Source organism: Vulpes lagopus, chromosome 10 (genome assembly GCF_018345385.1).
Source record: "Vulpes lagopus strain Blue_001 chromosome 10, ASM1834538v1, whole genome shotgun sequence".
Taxonomy (NCBI): domain Eukaryota; kingdom Metazoa; phylum Chordata; class Mammalia; order Carnivora; family Canidae; genus Vulpes; species Vulpes lagopus.
In genome coordinates, this window is record NC_054833.1 from 100,069,480 (window position 1) to 100,085,571 (window position 16,092).

The following is a 16,092-nucleotide window of genomic DNA, read 5'->3' on the forward strand; positions in this document are numbered from 1 at the left end:
AGGTCATGTTGCTTCATGCATGGTTTCTCTGACCTTGTGCAGGATGGTTAATACGATAATTGAACAAAGAAATTCTTGCTAACTAGAGGGCATCATGTATGGAGATGTCCACATAAGAGTGGTAGATCTCAAGACATGCAATTCAGAACGTTTGTCTTTTTGACTTTTGACTTAGGGCTTGTGATCAAAACCAGTGTTTTTCTGCTTTCATCATCTTAAGAGAGAGAACATTGTCTCTCCCAATTGGTGGGCATGTGGGCCTCTTAAATTCCTTTGTTTCAGTTGCTCTGGATGATGACTGCTAAATCTACCAACACCCATGGGTGTCTTGTGCATGTCACAGACACATGTGTTAAATGTCAGAATCATCCCAAATTCTAATTGCTGGCAACACTTCAAGTTTGGGTAAATAGCCATCTAGCCATTTTCAAGTGTTATGGTTTATTACTTAGCAGAGCTGTTGCTCTGCTCTAATAAAATGACCCCAAATAACGGTGGCAGAAAAGTGACAGAATTTTATTCTTCTCTCACATAACAAGACCAAGTGAACAATGCAGGGTGGCAGTTTGCTTTACTCCAGAGTCATTTAGAGATCCAAACTCCTACCACCTTTGGGTCCTGCATCCCTAGGAATTGTCCTCACTTGTACGGTCAAGGCTGGTTTGCAGATAAATCCATGTTGCAGCTCCTGGAAAGGGGAGAGTCCAAGGAAGCTGGCTTATCTCTTCACTTAGAGATGACCTGCAAGACCAAATTTTACTCACATCCCATTGGCCCAAATTAAGTTCCAGAGACACATTTAACTGCAGGGGATCCTGGGTAATACAGTTTCTTCCTAGGGAGATAGGAGCTTAGCTTCGACTTTACTGCCAGGGAGGAAAAGGTGGATAGATCCTAATGGCCAGCCAGAAGTTTCCAGTCACATGTAACAACAGACAGAAAAAGATATTACCTCTCATGAATAAAATAAATGCCACAGGGTCATTCATATATTCAGCAAATATTTATTAAGTGCCTACTTTGTGCCAGATACCTTTCATGTGTAGAACAAATACTGACATGTTGTGGGTGAAATGATGCAACACTATGAACACATTTTTCCACTTTTGAAAGACTTTTTGCTCTTCCAGGTAATACAGGGCAAGTAGGGAAAAAGTCAAGGTTTTTGGTCTTCATATTGCAGGAAAAAGAGCTGCACCTGTCAAATTCCAATAGCTTGCATTGTTGTTGTTCTTCTGGATCAGCACCCATAAAATCCTCTTAGTTATTTGGGTGGTGGTCTCACAAATCACAACTTGCTTGTAGCATGTTTATGAAGTTTCAGGAAATTCTCTTCAGAGGATGAAATTAGGTCATTGAGATTAAACTCCATTTCAAAGATGGGTTTTCTCCCCAAAATAATTAAGGCAAGGAACAGGGCTAGTTTTGCAGTTATTCCCTTGACTTGGTAAGTGACACCATCTTCAGGGTTTGTGTACTCAAAGCAATGAATAACAACATGATGATCACTACGTGTCAGGTAGCTCTGGTGGTAGACATGCGGATGTAGGAAATATTCTAGAGGCACCAAAAACACACTCTTAACTTCATCGGGATTAGGCTGGGCCTGGAAGTTGTGGTCTATAAATCCTACAACCGGGGTTATCAATGTATCTCTCTAAAAGCAGAAAACAAAATACGCAGATTAAGAAAACAGTGCAAAGCAGTCAATTACACAAGGTGGGTAGGGAAGGAGCAAGAATTTGCTCCAGAGGTGAACGTCATATCCCCTTTGAAATGGGCGTAGTCTCGCCGCTACCTGACGCAGTGTCTATGAGACAAGTCTGAAAATGGTATCTTTTGTGAACATACTGGTATAATATTTCGGAAGGGCAATCTGACAATATCATAAAAACATGGTCCCTTAGACCTAGCAACCGCATTTGTGTAAATATATCTGTATGATAAATTTCTACCAGTGAGAAAAGATACAAGACTGAAGCATCATTTGCAATAGTCCCAAACTATAAAGTTATCACTCCTCCACTGATGGACATTCAGGGTCGGTCAGTTATGAGTGTATCTACAGGATACTCTGCGGCCCTCAGAATGCATGGGATAGACACCCTTCCCCATCAGTACAGATAAGGATGTGCCATCTTATTAATAGAAAAGTGACAATATTAACTGTGTCATATACCCAATTATGGGAAACTACATTTATCATTATATATTAACTATTTTACATAACAGATGTTTATATGTGGAGAAGGATTTCTATTTATAACCACAATTGCTTGCAAATGAATGCAGGGTATTGTTAAGTGAAAGACCTGCTGGGAAATCTCCAGGGTGAGGCCTGGGGTTTAGTGTAGGAGCTGCATCATAAGAGAAGATCTGCATAAGCTTGAAATGGAAAGTGAGAAGAATCTGAGTTAGGGGCGGGGTGGGCATTCCAAGAGAAAGTGGCTGGGAAAAGCCAGGGATACCTTGTGAGGCTGGGATAATAGAGCAGGATAAAGAGGTCCATGGAAAATTCTCAGGGGTGTGACAGCTGAAGCATGTTTAAGAGCAGTAATGAGTCAGACCATTAACTGAATTCATAGTGAAAGTCAGTATCTGGACCAGGAGTGTAGACTTTAGCTGTCCTTGGGGTGGGAGATCTGGGATCCTAAGGGGCCCCAAGGCAGAAACAGCATTCTACCAGCAGTGAACAACACATGGCCCTGGGTGAATGCTTGGCCTCTTTGGCCACAGGTTCCCCAGAAGCAGTCTCTGGGAGGTAGGGAACACTCAGATGAAAGTGATTTCTTAAGGAAGCACTCCCAAGACAAAGCCTGAGGTAGGGAGGAGGCCAGGCGAGGGCGAGGGTGCTGCAGGGCATCCAGGTGTAAAGCACGGTGCAGAGCTAGGTTGTCATGCCCCTCAGCACAGTCACTGGTGAAGGCCTGCCCAGCCAAGACCATTCTCAGGCCCTCCAGGCTCTCAGTGAGCAAGGAAGGATGGAAAGCTGCAGGTGAGAACTTTCAGAAACACAGAGGGATATGATGGCTTCTGAACAGAACCCGCAGTGTTCGTTCAACGTGCATTTGTGGTTGCTATCACCATGAAGTGACCACAGCTTCTGGGGCCCTGGTCTAGTACCCAGCACCCTCTCCCTGCTTCTTCACAACATGTCTGAACTTGAAGAAGCTCTAACAGCAGACTTGAGGCAACCTGCTCAAGGTCACGGCCATGTAAGACTTGGTAGAAACCAGGATTCACCAGCTGCTGCCCACACGCTAGAGTATAGTGCTTAAGTGCTGTGAAGACACAAATGTCGCCATATCTCAGAGATGACACACCAGCCTTGCACATGGCTTACATACTGCAGTGGAGAGTTCTCAGCTGCAGCTTGGATTCAAGCTCTTCCTGAGGGCTGAGCTAGGAGCACAAACTCACCCTTACTGGAAGGGCCAAACTGCTAGGCACAGGTATGGACAAGCAACTTAGCGTGGCAGTGCTGGCCCTTGGACTCGCATGTCTGGTATGTATAAAAAATAACTGGTGTGTGTGGTGGGGGAATCAAAGCCACAAAGGGAGGTAACGTTGTTATACTGAATGTTTCTGCTGGGAAGTCAGGCATGTTCAACACGGCTCTAGCTTAGAAAGTCAGAAAGACTTTGGAAATCTGTGGATGAACCAGAATCTCTGGACACATAGTTCCCAAAACACAGGTGTCTGCCTTAGAAGGAAAAAAGGATGGTGCGTGCACAGCAGACATGCTAAGACAAAGGAAAGACTGAATTTTGACCACCTGCTGAGCTGAAATCCCATGGAGACTGTCTCCTGCTGTGGCAGCAGGGATAAGGCATGTTTCCAGGCTCCTGGAAGAAGCCACATGTGCTTAGAAACATTCCCGGGAAAGGAAAGGCACCGAAATGCTTATAGGAGCTGAAGCTGCAGAGGTGGCAAAGTGAAGGAGAATGCGTGGAAATGTATGGGTTTGTGGCTTCTAAAGAGAAAAGGGAGAAATGTCTCCCGAAGCTGTTAGAAAGAGAAGCACATACATGTATGGCAGGACACCTTGGGTGGGCTTGGAGGGCCATAGCCTGCCTTGGAGGATTAACGAAGGAGGTGGGAAACAGCCAACAGCACCCCCTCTAGCTCTGACTCCCAAAAACACCTCCAGACATTGCCATGTGCCCCGGGGGCAAAATCAGCTCTAAGTAAGAATCACTGAGTTAGATTCTGCTTGTGTTTAATAAATGGTAGTTTTATACTACGTTTAAAAGATTTGCAAGGTCCCAAAGAACAAAACAACCCTCGCCAGCACTTCCAAACACAGGACATCTTTCTTGAAAGCCTTTGTTCGTCCTAATTTCTTGATAATGTGATTGGCATTATTATATCAAGAGGAGGTCATTTTAGAAATCTCTGGCTTTAGGAGCATCTGGCCCACCGAAATCTCCTGAAGACCCAACATTCTCCTGTGAAGACAGTCGTATTCTTACCCCTCATAGGCAGAACTCAGTAGCTCCCAGGAGCCTTGGAAACTGAGTTACTCTCACTTTGGGAACTTTTTTTACCATTAGGGTTCAATCTGTCAATAGAGTTTTAAAATAAATCCCCCCTTTAGGCTGGGGGATTTGTAGACGTTGAGTGGAAGGGGTTCCCATTAGAAAACTTAGTTGCCTAGGAAGTAATTGATACATTTCTTGTCCTAATCCCATGCTTTCCCCTCTCATTTAGGAGGCATTTATTTGAGAGGCCATTAACTTCTTCTGAACAAAATCTCCCTTGAGTGGTGACCTTTCTGTTTTCAAAATGGGCCTGATTAAGATCGATGTCTCAGCATCACTGATCGTCACAAGACTGTACCACCGAGACTTTAAGCCAAATGGAACATAAAGGATGGTCTGACTCACTGTTTTTCTCATTGTTATGCATCAGTGGGACTCTCCTCCTGAAATAAAAATGTACCTGAAAGCCCAATGTATATAAAGCACACAGTTTATACCTACCTTCAATATGGGATTAGAGCACTTCACCTCTGTGGTAGTCTTCTCCCAAACCCATAACCCTAGCTTAACCGAGGAAAATATCAGGTAAATCCAAATGGAGAGGCATTCTACAACATACCTGAGCAGTGCACCTCAGAAGTGTCAAGGTCACGAGAATAAGGAAAGTCTGAGACACTGTCACAGACCAGAGACTAAAGAGCCGTGACAACCAAAAACACTATGGTATCCTAGATGAGATCCAGGACAGAAAAGAGGACATTAGTAGAAAAATTAGTAGAAGGCAAATAAAGTCTGGAGTTTAGGTAATAACAGTGTATTAACATTGGTTTCTTAGTTGTAACAAACATACACCAGTGATGTAAGATGTTGACAATGGGAGGAACTGGGTGCGGAATACATGAACCCTCCATAGTATCTTTGCAACTTTTCTGTAAATCTGTAACTATGCTAAAAAAAAAAAAAAATCTGTAACTATGCTAACATTACAAGTTTATATTAGAAATTTTAAACCAATAAAATAATGCTGTCATCCAAGTACAAATTTACAATATTTACTCCTTCTAAAGTCCATTAATGCAACAGTTGAAAGTTCATGTGCAGTAAGATCTGGGTATATCAGCCCCAGAATTCATTTTACTGCTTTCATGTTTGTTTTTTTATGTATACAATCAAGGAAGTCCTGATTCACACAGAAATGTAGTTACAAATAGCAATAGTTCTTAAACAGCTTGCCTAGTGATCTCAGGGTACTTCTCTATTAATGTGATATGGATAAGCTTGATTCCATGGTATGTATAAAAATATGTATATTTAGGACAAAGGTAAGACACTAGTGGCTTCCAAAAGGCTAAAGTTTGGAACACAGCATGCTCAAGGGCATGATTATTTTTTCAACTGAATTCTCAAAAAAAAATGTATACTGGCAAAAAAAAAAAAAAAAGTGTAAATTGAATGTTAAAGAAAGAATCCTGAAGCACCTGCAGGATTCTAGAGATCCACTTTCAGAGATGGAGTTCGAACCTTTCATTTCTGGATGGGCAAAGAGGGGCTCCAAAGGGAGAGGGGGCTTGCCCAAGGCCACTTGACTGACAAGGGGCAGAGTCTACATGAGAATCTGTCTCTGGGCTCCATCTGTCAAGGGTCATGCTTGCCCATACACGGAATGCTGACAATCATGGATCCACCAGGGGCTCATGACAGTGTAAGCAATCCAGTTCCACTCTACCACTTACATCAAACAGATACGGCACCAGGCAGCAGACAACCTCCACCTGATGAGGATGTAGCCCTACTTCTTCCTGGGCTTCCCGGAGAGCTGTGGCCACATCATCCACATCTGTAGGTTCACACTTGCCTCCGGGGAAACAAACTTCTCCAGGTGACCTTCTTAGCTGGATAGTGAAAGAACAGAGCTGTGATGCAGGATTCCAGTTGACTCATTCAACAAGTATTTACTGACCTATTTTGTGCCAGAGACCACTCCCACACTGGGGGTAATAAGGGGGGGTATAAGAACACCCCCTCCCCAAAAAAGTTTTTACTTGAATCCTTTTTAAAAATGAGCTTTGAGAACTTCCTTCACTTGTAATTTTTTTCTACTTGCCCCTAAAAGATACCAAGCACATGAAACAGATCTATGCTTAATGGGGGGGGGGGGGGGGGGGGGAGGAGGGAGCCAAAAGGAAGTATAATAAAAAGGGCGATGTTATCAATAGACAGCCTTTACTGGGTGCTTACCCTGCTCCAGGCATGCTTCTTCACAAGAAGCTTTTCCATTTAGCCCTTAGAACAGGTCCGTATGCTGTTATTTTTAAAAAGCATTTATTTTTTAATTGAGGTGAAATTTATATAACATAAAATGAACCATGTTTAATTTTTTAGAGAGAGAGAGTGTGAGCAGCAGGGGGACAGGGAGAGCAGAGGGAGAAGGAGAGAATCTTAAGTAGACTCTGCTGAGCTCAAAGCCTGACAAGGGGCTCCATCTCATGACCCTGAGATCACAACTTGAGTCAAAATCAAGAGACAGATGCTTTACTGACTGAGCCACCCAGGTGCCCCTAAAATGAACCATTTTAAAGTGAACCACTCAGTGACATTTAATACATTCATGATGCTGTATGACCACTACCACTGTCTAGTTCCAGAACATTTTCTTCACCCTGTACTTGCTCCCCAACCTCCCGCTTCCTTGCCCCTACTTTCTATCTCTATGGATTTACCTATGCCATGTATATCATGTATTTGTTATCCATCCATCCATCGATGGATATAGAAGCTACTATTATACTATTACCATTTCCTCTTTTGACAAGGGAACAGAAGCTCAAAAGAGTTAAAAACAAAAAACAAAATAAAACAAAACCTGACCAGCGTCACACAAGGGTTATATATGTAGTAGAGCCAGAATGTACACCAGTGTTTTAACTCTCCATCCCATGCTCTTAACCAGCATACCACACATGTATTAAGGCCTACTAAAAGGCAGGTAAAGTGACCACTTGAGCCATTAGCATTGACACATCGGCACCTCTGTATCTCTGTGCATGCATGCAAGGGAATAGAAGTCTCTTCTCCCTACACTGCCCCTTCCACTCCACTCTTGATTCCATGCCTTCCTGACTTTAGAAGAACTGTGGCTCCATTTGTAGCATCCTCCATCTTTGGGTTGGGTTACAAAAAATATAACCCAACTTTATTGACTTCACTCCTGCCTGGTGCCCACCATCCTTTCTATTGAACTGCCATAAGGCCTCAGGCTCAGCAGGAGTCCAGGTGGGCCTCTTCTCAATGGGATGACACAGGAATAATGTCCCTGTATATCTCCCAAGGTCACAGAGCCAGTCACATAGGCTGATGGCTGAAGTTCATGGCACAGGGTCTGGCCAATGTGATATATTTATTAATGAGACCTTGTAAGGTCAGTTCTTGATGTTCAGAAGCTAAATCAAGAGATCTCACTGGCATTTTTAGCACCAGGGCCAATATATCTATGTAAGAATAAACTAGATGCTGTTATAAATTCTGTAGTGCTCTAGAATTTAAAGTCCCATTTAAGCAAGCTTTTTTAAAAAAAACAAAAGATAACATTTTAAAGTAACTCTCTGCTAGTGTATCAAGAACACTGCAGGAATTGCTACAGGACATAGGAATCACACACATCTTCACATCAATTACAGTTACGAGAGTTGGTGAAAACAAGGTTGAGGGATATGTTTCTACAATCTCGACTACTGACTACCCAAATGTTTAAGAAACAAACCTACTGTTACATCACCTCTGAAAAAAAGTATTCTATTGTGGTAGCACATGGAGCACCAGAGCATTCGTGGCAGAAGGCACCTACGGGGAGTCACCAGGCTCGACAGAAATACAGACCTGATGGGATGGCTATTTCAAACACTATTAAGAAAATGCTATGCTGTTTTGAAGAAAATAGACACATTCATAAAAATCATTATTCATAACTGTCAGTGCCAAAAAGGGCCCCAATTACAGACGTTTTTAATCTTTCTTTTTAACGGCATAAAAATTTTTATTAAATAAAACCTTTATGGAAATCTATTTAGAAGCCAGTAAGGTTGTAGGCTAATTTCCCAAAACTTTAGTCTATGTTTTGTTCTTGCATTTTCTTTTGCCTGTTTCAAGCCCTAGCAAGCTGGGGGGAGAGGGAGGAAAGGAAAGACAAGTAGAATGGCGGAGAGGAGGGGAGGAGAGAGGAGGGGAAGGGAGGGGAGAGGAAAGGAGGGGAAGGGAGTGTAGGGTAGGGGAGAGGAGAGGAGAGGAGAGGAGAGGAGAGGAGAGGAGAGGAGAGGAGAGGAGAGGAGAGGAGAGGAGGATTCTTTACCCTCATAACATTAGGCACTGTTTTCAATCCCATTTTAGGAATGAGAAAACAGAGACTCATAGAGATTAAAAACTTTGTTCTAGGTTCCAGAGCTGGTAGGAGAGCCCATGCTAAAGCAGGAGGGATTGGGGACAGGTACCCCTTCCCTTTCTCTACTTGTGCTACTCCAGGGAGCTGTGCAGCTCCAGTAAAGCCTGGGAGGGAATTTCTTGCCCCTAGAATGAGACAGGGGTAGAATCAGATCTAATTAGATTTAAATACTTTTAATTAATTAAAAAAATTTTTTTAAATACTTTTTTTTTAAACGTGATCTTTGCACACCAGAGTTTATGGTGTAAGATGATTCTCACATAATAATCAACAGGCAAAGCTCTCTGGATGAAGCAGTAACCTGAAGATCCATTTTGGTTTTGCCTCAATTGTCTACATTATTATTTGTCTGATGGTTCGAAAAATATATTGAAGTGCTTCTCCTCTGCTCTTTGGCAAAACTAAGAACAGACCCAGGTCCCCTGGCTCCCAGTTAGGTATCTCCTGTTGGAATCTGGACTTTCTTACCTCCTGTGTTTATGTGATTGTTACCTGACCCAGACCCAAAAGAATCCACACGAGTCTGATCTCAAACCCACAAAACTTCAGCTGATTCCTCAGCTTTCTTTTCCCCCCTGAGAGAATACTATTCATTGTTCTGCTTTGAAGCCATGCTGTATGGCTCAGTTTCATTTTTTGTACTTGGATAGCTTTGAAGTTACTGCTTCCCCAACTTTTCCTCAGAAGCACCCCAACAGCAAAGGAGAATGACTATATCCAGGGGTGTACCCAGGGAAGCTCCATTCCCAGCCCAACATTTCTTTAAAGTTAGAATAGTTTATCTGAAAACCTCAGGCCATGTCTGCCAACAGCAATAGTGATGGCAGCTGAAGCTTACTGCATCCTTGCCATGTGCTGGGGCCAGTTTAGTTGCTTTGCATTTGTTTCCCTGGAAAAATCCTCATAGTAGCCTTATGAAGCACGTGCTAGTGTTTTGTCTGCATTTTGCAGGTAAGGAGACTACAGCACAGAGAGGGCAAGTAATTAGAACAAAATCACAGAGCTGGCAAGGAGTGAGCCTGCATTCAAACACAGGCAGCCAGCTTCAGGGCCTAGGCTGTTAATTTCTGTGCTCTAGAATTTTCATATTATAACCCGGGTGGGAGTCTAAAACAGTGGCTGTTGGAGGCAGCAGTTGTACCCATCTCCCACCCCTGCCAGGACAGGGATGTCTGGAGACCCCGTGGTTGTCACAAAGGGGGTGTGTGTGTGTGTGTGTGTGTGTGTGTGTGTGTGTATTACTGGCACCTAGTGGGTAAAGCCCACGGTGATGCTAAACATCTCATTATGCACAGAATAGCTCACACAACAAAAAACATTATCCAGCCCAAATGCCAATAGCACCAAGATTAAGAGACCCTGGTCTAAAAGTATTTCAAATTACTTGCTAGCTAAATTACTTATTTTTAAAAAAACTTCTCCAAAAAATGCTTTGTTATCCTGTGGCTTCTTGTACCCCTGAACATCACAATCTTGAAAGTCCATTTGAGAATGCATGGTCTCAAAATGTGTGCAAGTGACAAACTGTTGTGGGGTTTTCAAATGTCCTGGAACTTGAATGGCAGGAATCTTTTTGTCACCTACCTTCTCTGACCGGAGGGTGAACAACAGGTAGAGTTTTCCTTCTTTTACCAACAATGGTAAAAGGACAGAAAATTTGTTAGACGACAAGTGAGAATATTTGGTCCCAACATCATGCTTTTTTAAGCGAGCCTTAGCTTCATCTATCAAACTGTGTCTAAAATGGAAACAAACCAAATATTTTAGTAACCAGAGTTATGATAAAAAGCTCCTAGTCCTATGTTTCTGGGTTTCATTGTGTATCTTGGAGCTTACCATTTCTGACTCTCATTGTATTTTCCAGGAACACAGCAGAAATAACACACAAATCACATGACTGTTGGCAAGATAAGATGAGCAAAAAAACAAAACAAAACAAAACAAAAACTAAGAATACAGTTTAGTACACAAGTTCACTTTGAAACTTAAATAGAAATTATGGTAAAATATTCTTTCAACAATGCCCTAGTTAAATGTTGAATTCTTAATTATATTCCAGTAAGGCAGTGTTGGTAAACAAGTCATTGTAAGGTTAGACAACTGTCAGGTTAAGGACTTTCTCTTATATTATCAAACCCTTTCGTTTTCAATTGCCTTCTAACAGTGGTTCCCAAACTTTAGTGGCAACAGATTCACCCAGAGGGCTGGGCCCCGCCCCCCCCAAAACTGTGACTCAGGAAGTTTGGGGTGGGGCCTGGAAGTTAGCATCAAACTCCCAAGCAATAGTGATGCTGATCCTGTGGACCAGGGTAACCCACTTGGAGGACAATGTGCAAAGTATCTGGATTTATAACAAACACACTGGGTGCCCTGAGTTCATGACCCTGAATGTTTTGGTCCTTTCGACTGGTGTCTTTTGTGGCTGGTTTGTGTAGCAGTTTAAGTAGCGTCTCCCAAAATTCATGTCACCCAGAAGGCTCAGAATGTGACTTTATTTGGAAATAGTATCTTTGCAGATGTAGTTATGGATCTTGAGATGAAATCATCCTGGATTTAGGGTGGGCTCTAAATCCAGTGATTAGCGACCTTGTAAAAAGGAGAGGTCATAGACACACACATAGGGAAGAGGGCAAGGTGAAGACACAGAGACTGGAGTGATGTTGCCACAAGCTCAGGAACGTTAAGATCCATCAGAAGTTGCAAGAGGCAGGAAATTTCGGATGTCCAGCCTTCAGAACATTGGGAGATAAATTTCCGTTGTTTTAAGCCATCAAGTTTTGGTAGTTTGTTATGCCAGGCCTAGAAACTAACCGTTTGGTTTTAATTTCCCGCTGGGAAAGGCATCGTGGGCAAAATGAGATACGTAAGTCAAGGCAGCTGTGGTTTTCAAGTGTTTAGGGATGACCTCCCCAAGCCTTGCTTTCCGCATCTGTGACATGCTTGAAGGTGTCTGTGAGCCCGGAGTGACACCGATGGCATACGGTGGCTGGCACCGGCCAGCGCCCAGTGCAGCGGCAACTACTGCCCTAAATGTCTCCAGCATCAGGTGGCCCTGGAGGGCGTTCTGGAGCGAGCGCATCCCAGGCCCGCAGGCCGCCGGGTACGCACCGGGCCAACCTCGGCTTTTAAGAGGCTCTCCCAGAACCAACCAGTGGGGCCAGCACTGGCGAAAGTGTGTCTGTCCACATTTGGGGCTGGTCCCTGGAGTAACCCCCACACTACACCCCAGCAGCAGGCGCCTGCATGCGCTCCTCGGGTGCACTTTCCGCGCTTCTCTTCCAGCCTCGCAACGGCCCCGCGAGATGAGGCCCGCTCGGGCTCGGGCGGGTCAGGTTCGGTAACCGAGACCCAGGGTCACCTCCGGGGCCCCGAACCCTGAGCTGCCGGGCGCGCTCGTGCTTCCCGGCGTCAAGGTCCGCACAGCCCTGGGACGGAGGGGGCAGGCATCTGGGCAGGCGCAGCGCTCTGCCCGTGGGGAGTGGGCCCGCGGCCCGAAGCCCGCCGCCTCGCGGGGAGGTGCAAAGGCGCCAGGGCCCAGCCGGCCAGGTAGGCGGGCGCTCCGGCCGGGCTCCGCGGGGCAGGTGCGCTCGGCAGGAAGCCCCGCAGGGAGGCCCCGCACGGCGCTCCGGGGCTCCGGGTGCCCAGGGCGGGGGAGGATTTACCTGGCCGGCTCCGGGGACCGACTAGGCCCCGACATCCCGCAGGCAAAAGTTTGTTTTCTGATGCAGACGCCTCGGAAGCGCTCAGCCGGTGGGCATGCGCAGAGCAGCCGCGGCCTGGGGCGTGGGCGGGCGAGGGGGCGGGGCCTGGGGCCGTGGGCGGGGCGGGGCCTGGGGCCGCGGGGCGGGGAGTGGGCGGGGCGTGGGGGCGCGGGGCGGGGGGTGGGCGGGGCCTGTGGGCCGCGGGGCGGGGCTTAGGGCCAGGCCCTTTGCGGTTTTGCAAAGCGGTTTATGCCCGGCTTCTTCAGGAGGGAAAAGCATCTGAAGAATTCTGAGGTTGGTCCTTGTTAAAAAAAAAAAAAAAAAAAAAAAAAGGGAAGAGGAAAGAACGTACAAATGCAGTGCTGGTGAGTTCAGAGCATTTGACACCTGCATTCACTGTTGCGGGGAGGTTAAGTTGGCTCAAGTTTTCTGAGCATCCGTCTGCGCATGTTTACTATGTGCTAGCAGGGCGCAGATCCCACCTAGCAAAAAGACACGCGGAGCCTACAGGCAAGTGGGGGAGAGAGAGAGGGAGGGAGACATGGATGAAACAAGTGCATAGATAAAGCAGAGGCCTTTAGTCCTTGACGAATATATGAGGGAGAAACAGGGAGAAACGTGGGTGAACCAAGTCAGAGAAGGCTTACCAGAGACCACGGAAATGGGGAGGAAAGCAGCTGTGCTCAGGCTCCGACGGGAGCTTCTCCCTCTGCCTATGTCTCCGCCTCTCTCTGTGTGTCTCTCACGAATACATAAAATCTGAAAGAAGAAAGAGAAGGAAGGAAGGGAGGAGAAAGCAGGTGTGCGTGTGCTCTAGGTGTGGTCCTCAGAGCATGAGCATCATGTGGTGCTGTTAAAAGTGTAGATTCTGGGGCTCACCCCAGAGCTGTTGAGTCAGAAACTGGGGATAGGGCCCAGCAATCTGTGCTGTAAGGGAGTGTGATCATTGGGGAGCTACTCTAAGGCATGTGTGCAAAATAAATAAAGGAAAGAGACAGAGGAGTTACAGGAAGAAGAATAAGTTTGTGTGAAGACCGCAGAAGTGGCTGGAGGAGAGGCAGTTGGAGGGGAGCCTGGTTTGAGCTGATACTTGTAAGACCCCAGACTTCAAAGACTGAAAGCCAGGTTGACTTCTCCATGGGGCACAGGCTCAGGAGGAGGTACAATGCCTGGGGTCCACAGTAACTTGGGGCTTCACAAAAATGTTCCAACTTATATTCTTTTAAAAATCAAAAGAAGGAACACCTGGGTGCTCTGTGGTTTGAGCGTCTGCCTTTGGCTCAGGTCGTGATCCCGGAGTACTGGGATCGAGTCCCACATCAGGCTCCCTGCATAGAGCCTGCTTCTCCCTCTGCCCATGTCTCTGCCTCTCTCTGTCTGTCTCTGCCTCTCTCTCTCTGTGTCTCTCATGAATAAATAAAAATCTTAAAAAAAATAAAATTAAAAAAAATAAAAAGAAGAGGGGCACCTGTGTGGCTTAGTCAGTTAAGCATCTGCCTTCAACTCAGGCTCAGGTCATAATCCCAGGGTCCTGGGATCTGTGGCATGGGGCTCCCTGCTCAGCGAGGAGTCTGCTTCTTCCTCTCCTCTGCCCCTACCTCCCCCCTGGTGCTCTCTCTCTCAAATGAATAAATAATCTTTAAAATCAGAAGAAGAAAATGAATATAATAATAGGCAACATGAAATAATGAATCCAGCCTGAGTTATACCCTTCTTTATATGAATGCAGTCATAAAATAGAATTATTTTATTATCATTTTATGGAGGAAGGGGTCCATAAAAACCTAGTTGCCTGATCTCCATGAAAGTCACACTGTGGCGCTCAATCATGGGACAGCTGAGCTACGGTTCCTAAGACCTTTAAAACTACTCAGGTCTCAGATGTTCACCTGGCCAGTCCTTGGCAAGGCTGGGAGAACCCAAACTAAAAGCTTGATGACATCCAAATAACAATGTTCATGGCACTTTCACCTACATTAGCAAACTTAATTTGAGCAACTGCACAAAGTAGAGTTATTTCTCTAGAGCTATTACTATCCTCACTTTCCAGATTAGGAAATAACTACGTGTCTTGTGTTATGTCACACCACTAGGGTTGAAGATTAGCTGGTTCTGACCTCTGTGTTCATTTATTTTGACATCACTTCTCAGAGGCAACTGAACTTTGAATTATGTGAGTCTGATGATGAATAGGAGATAAATCAAGCCCCTCATCCAATATCCATTGTGTAGCAACTGCGTGCTAGCCATGTCTAAGATGGGGCCCCTTGATGTCTAAGGGTTCCTGGTCTATTGGGGGTGATAATAAACATGATCCTCAGCTCTCATAATGCACAGTGTGTTCTCAGCTCTATATGAGAATAGATAGGAGAGTGATTCAGAGGATTAAGTTGAAGGCTGAAAAATCATTGAGGAGTTTATTTGCTCTTCTTTTTTTTTTTTAATTTTTATTTATTTATGATAGCCACACAGTGAGAGAGAGAGGCAGAGGCAGAGACACAGGCAGAGGGAGAAGCAGGCTCCATGCACCGGGAGCCCGACTTGGGATTCGATCCCGGATCTCCAGGATCACGCCCTGGGCCAAAGGCAGGCGCCAAACCGCTGCGCCACCCAGGGATCCCTATTTGCTCTTCTTTTAGATATCCTTTGATTGGATCATTGTGAAGATGAGCACGCTGGAGTGCCTTGCTCATGGTCACACAGAAGGTAAATGGAAGAGCCAGGTTTTGATCTCATCCACTGAGCTACAGCTCTGGCACTCTAGTGGCATTTGAGAGATACGTGGGATTTCAAAAGGCCAAGGTGGGAAGTCGACATTCTGGGTAGAGGGAACAGCAGAAGCCAAGCTTGGGTGAAGAGTCTTGTTCAGACGGGGAGGCAGTATAGCACAGTTGGAGCGAAAAGGGACATTTTGCAGAGTGTAGCTCTGGGAAGACATAAAAAGGTTTGGAAGCCAAAGCAAAATGGAAGTTGAACTTCTTCCTAAAGGGAGAGGAATAACAGGTCAGGGTTTCCAAGAAGATCTCTGTGGAAGCAAGATGGGAATGGAATGAAAGTGGGGAGAGACTGGAGGTGATCAGAGGGCTCTTCCAAAAGTCTGGGCCCTAGGAGCAGAAAAAGATGCTTTAAACCTTCAGAAAAATTCACATACTTCCAACATCAGAAAGTCAGAAGGTAACAGGAGTTTGGGTTGCTTTAATGTATAACACAGCATCCCGAGGTGCACCAAGGCTATATGCACAGCATCTTCTTTCAAGATCAGAAATACTGTTGTAAAAAACTCAGTTCTTATGGCTTTTGTAAGGCTGGAAGCCATAGCACAGAGAGCATCACAAGGTGAAATGTATCATAATAAGATTATATATGTATGAGGTGTGTGCATATATCTGCACCTGTGAAACAAAACAGGCTTCAAGGTTAAACTGGCAATGTCTTTTAGGGGAAGTGACTTGTCTCTGTAGTTTTTGCACACAGA

At 45.2% G+C, this 16,092-nt stretch overlaps 1 protein-coding gene across 1 annotated transcript; it reads right to left on the minus strand.

Moving 5' to 3' along the window:
- Positions 1-988: 988 nt before the first annotated feature.
- On the minus strand, positions 989-12,694 carry NUDT7 (nudix hydrolase 7). Its single transcript, XM_041770259.1, has 4 exons — positions 12,579-12,694; positions 10,501-10,654; positions 6,215-6,373; positions 989-1,657 (listed from the first exon to the last, which is right to left on the minus strand). The coding sequence occupies exons 1-4, from the start codon at positions 12,611-12,613 to the stop codon at positions 1,289-1,291; spliced, it is 717 nt and encodes a 238-aa protein (XP_041626193.1). The 5' UTR covers positions 12,614-12,694; the 3' UTR covers positions 989-1,288.
- Between the last annotated feature and the right edge of the window lie 3,398 nt (positions 12,695-16,092).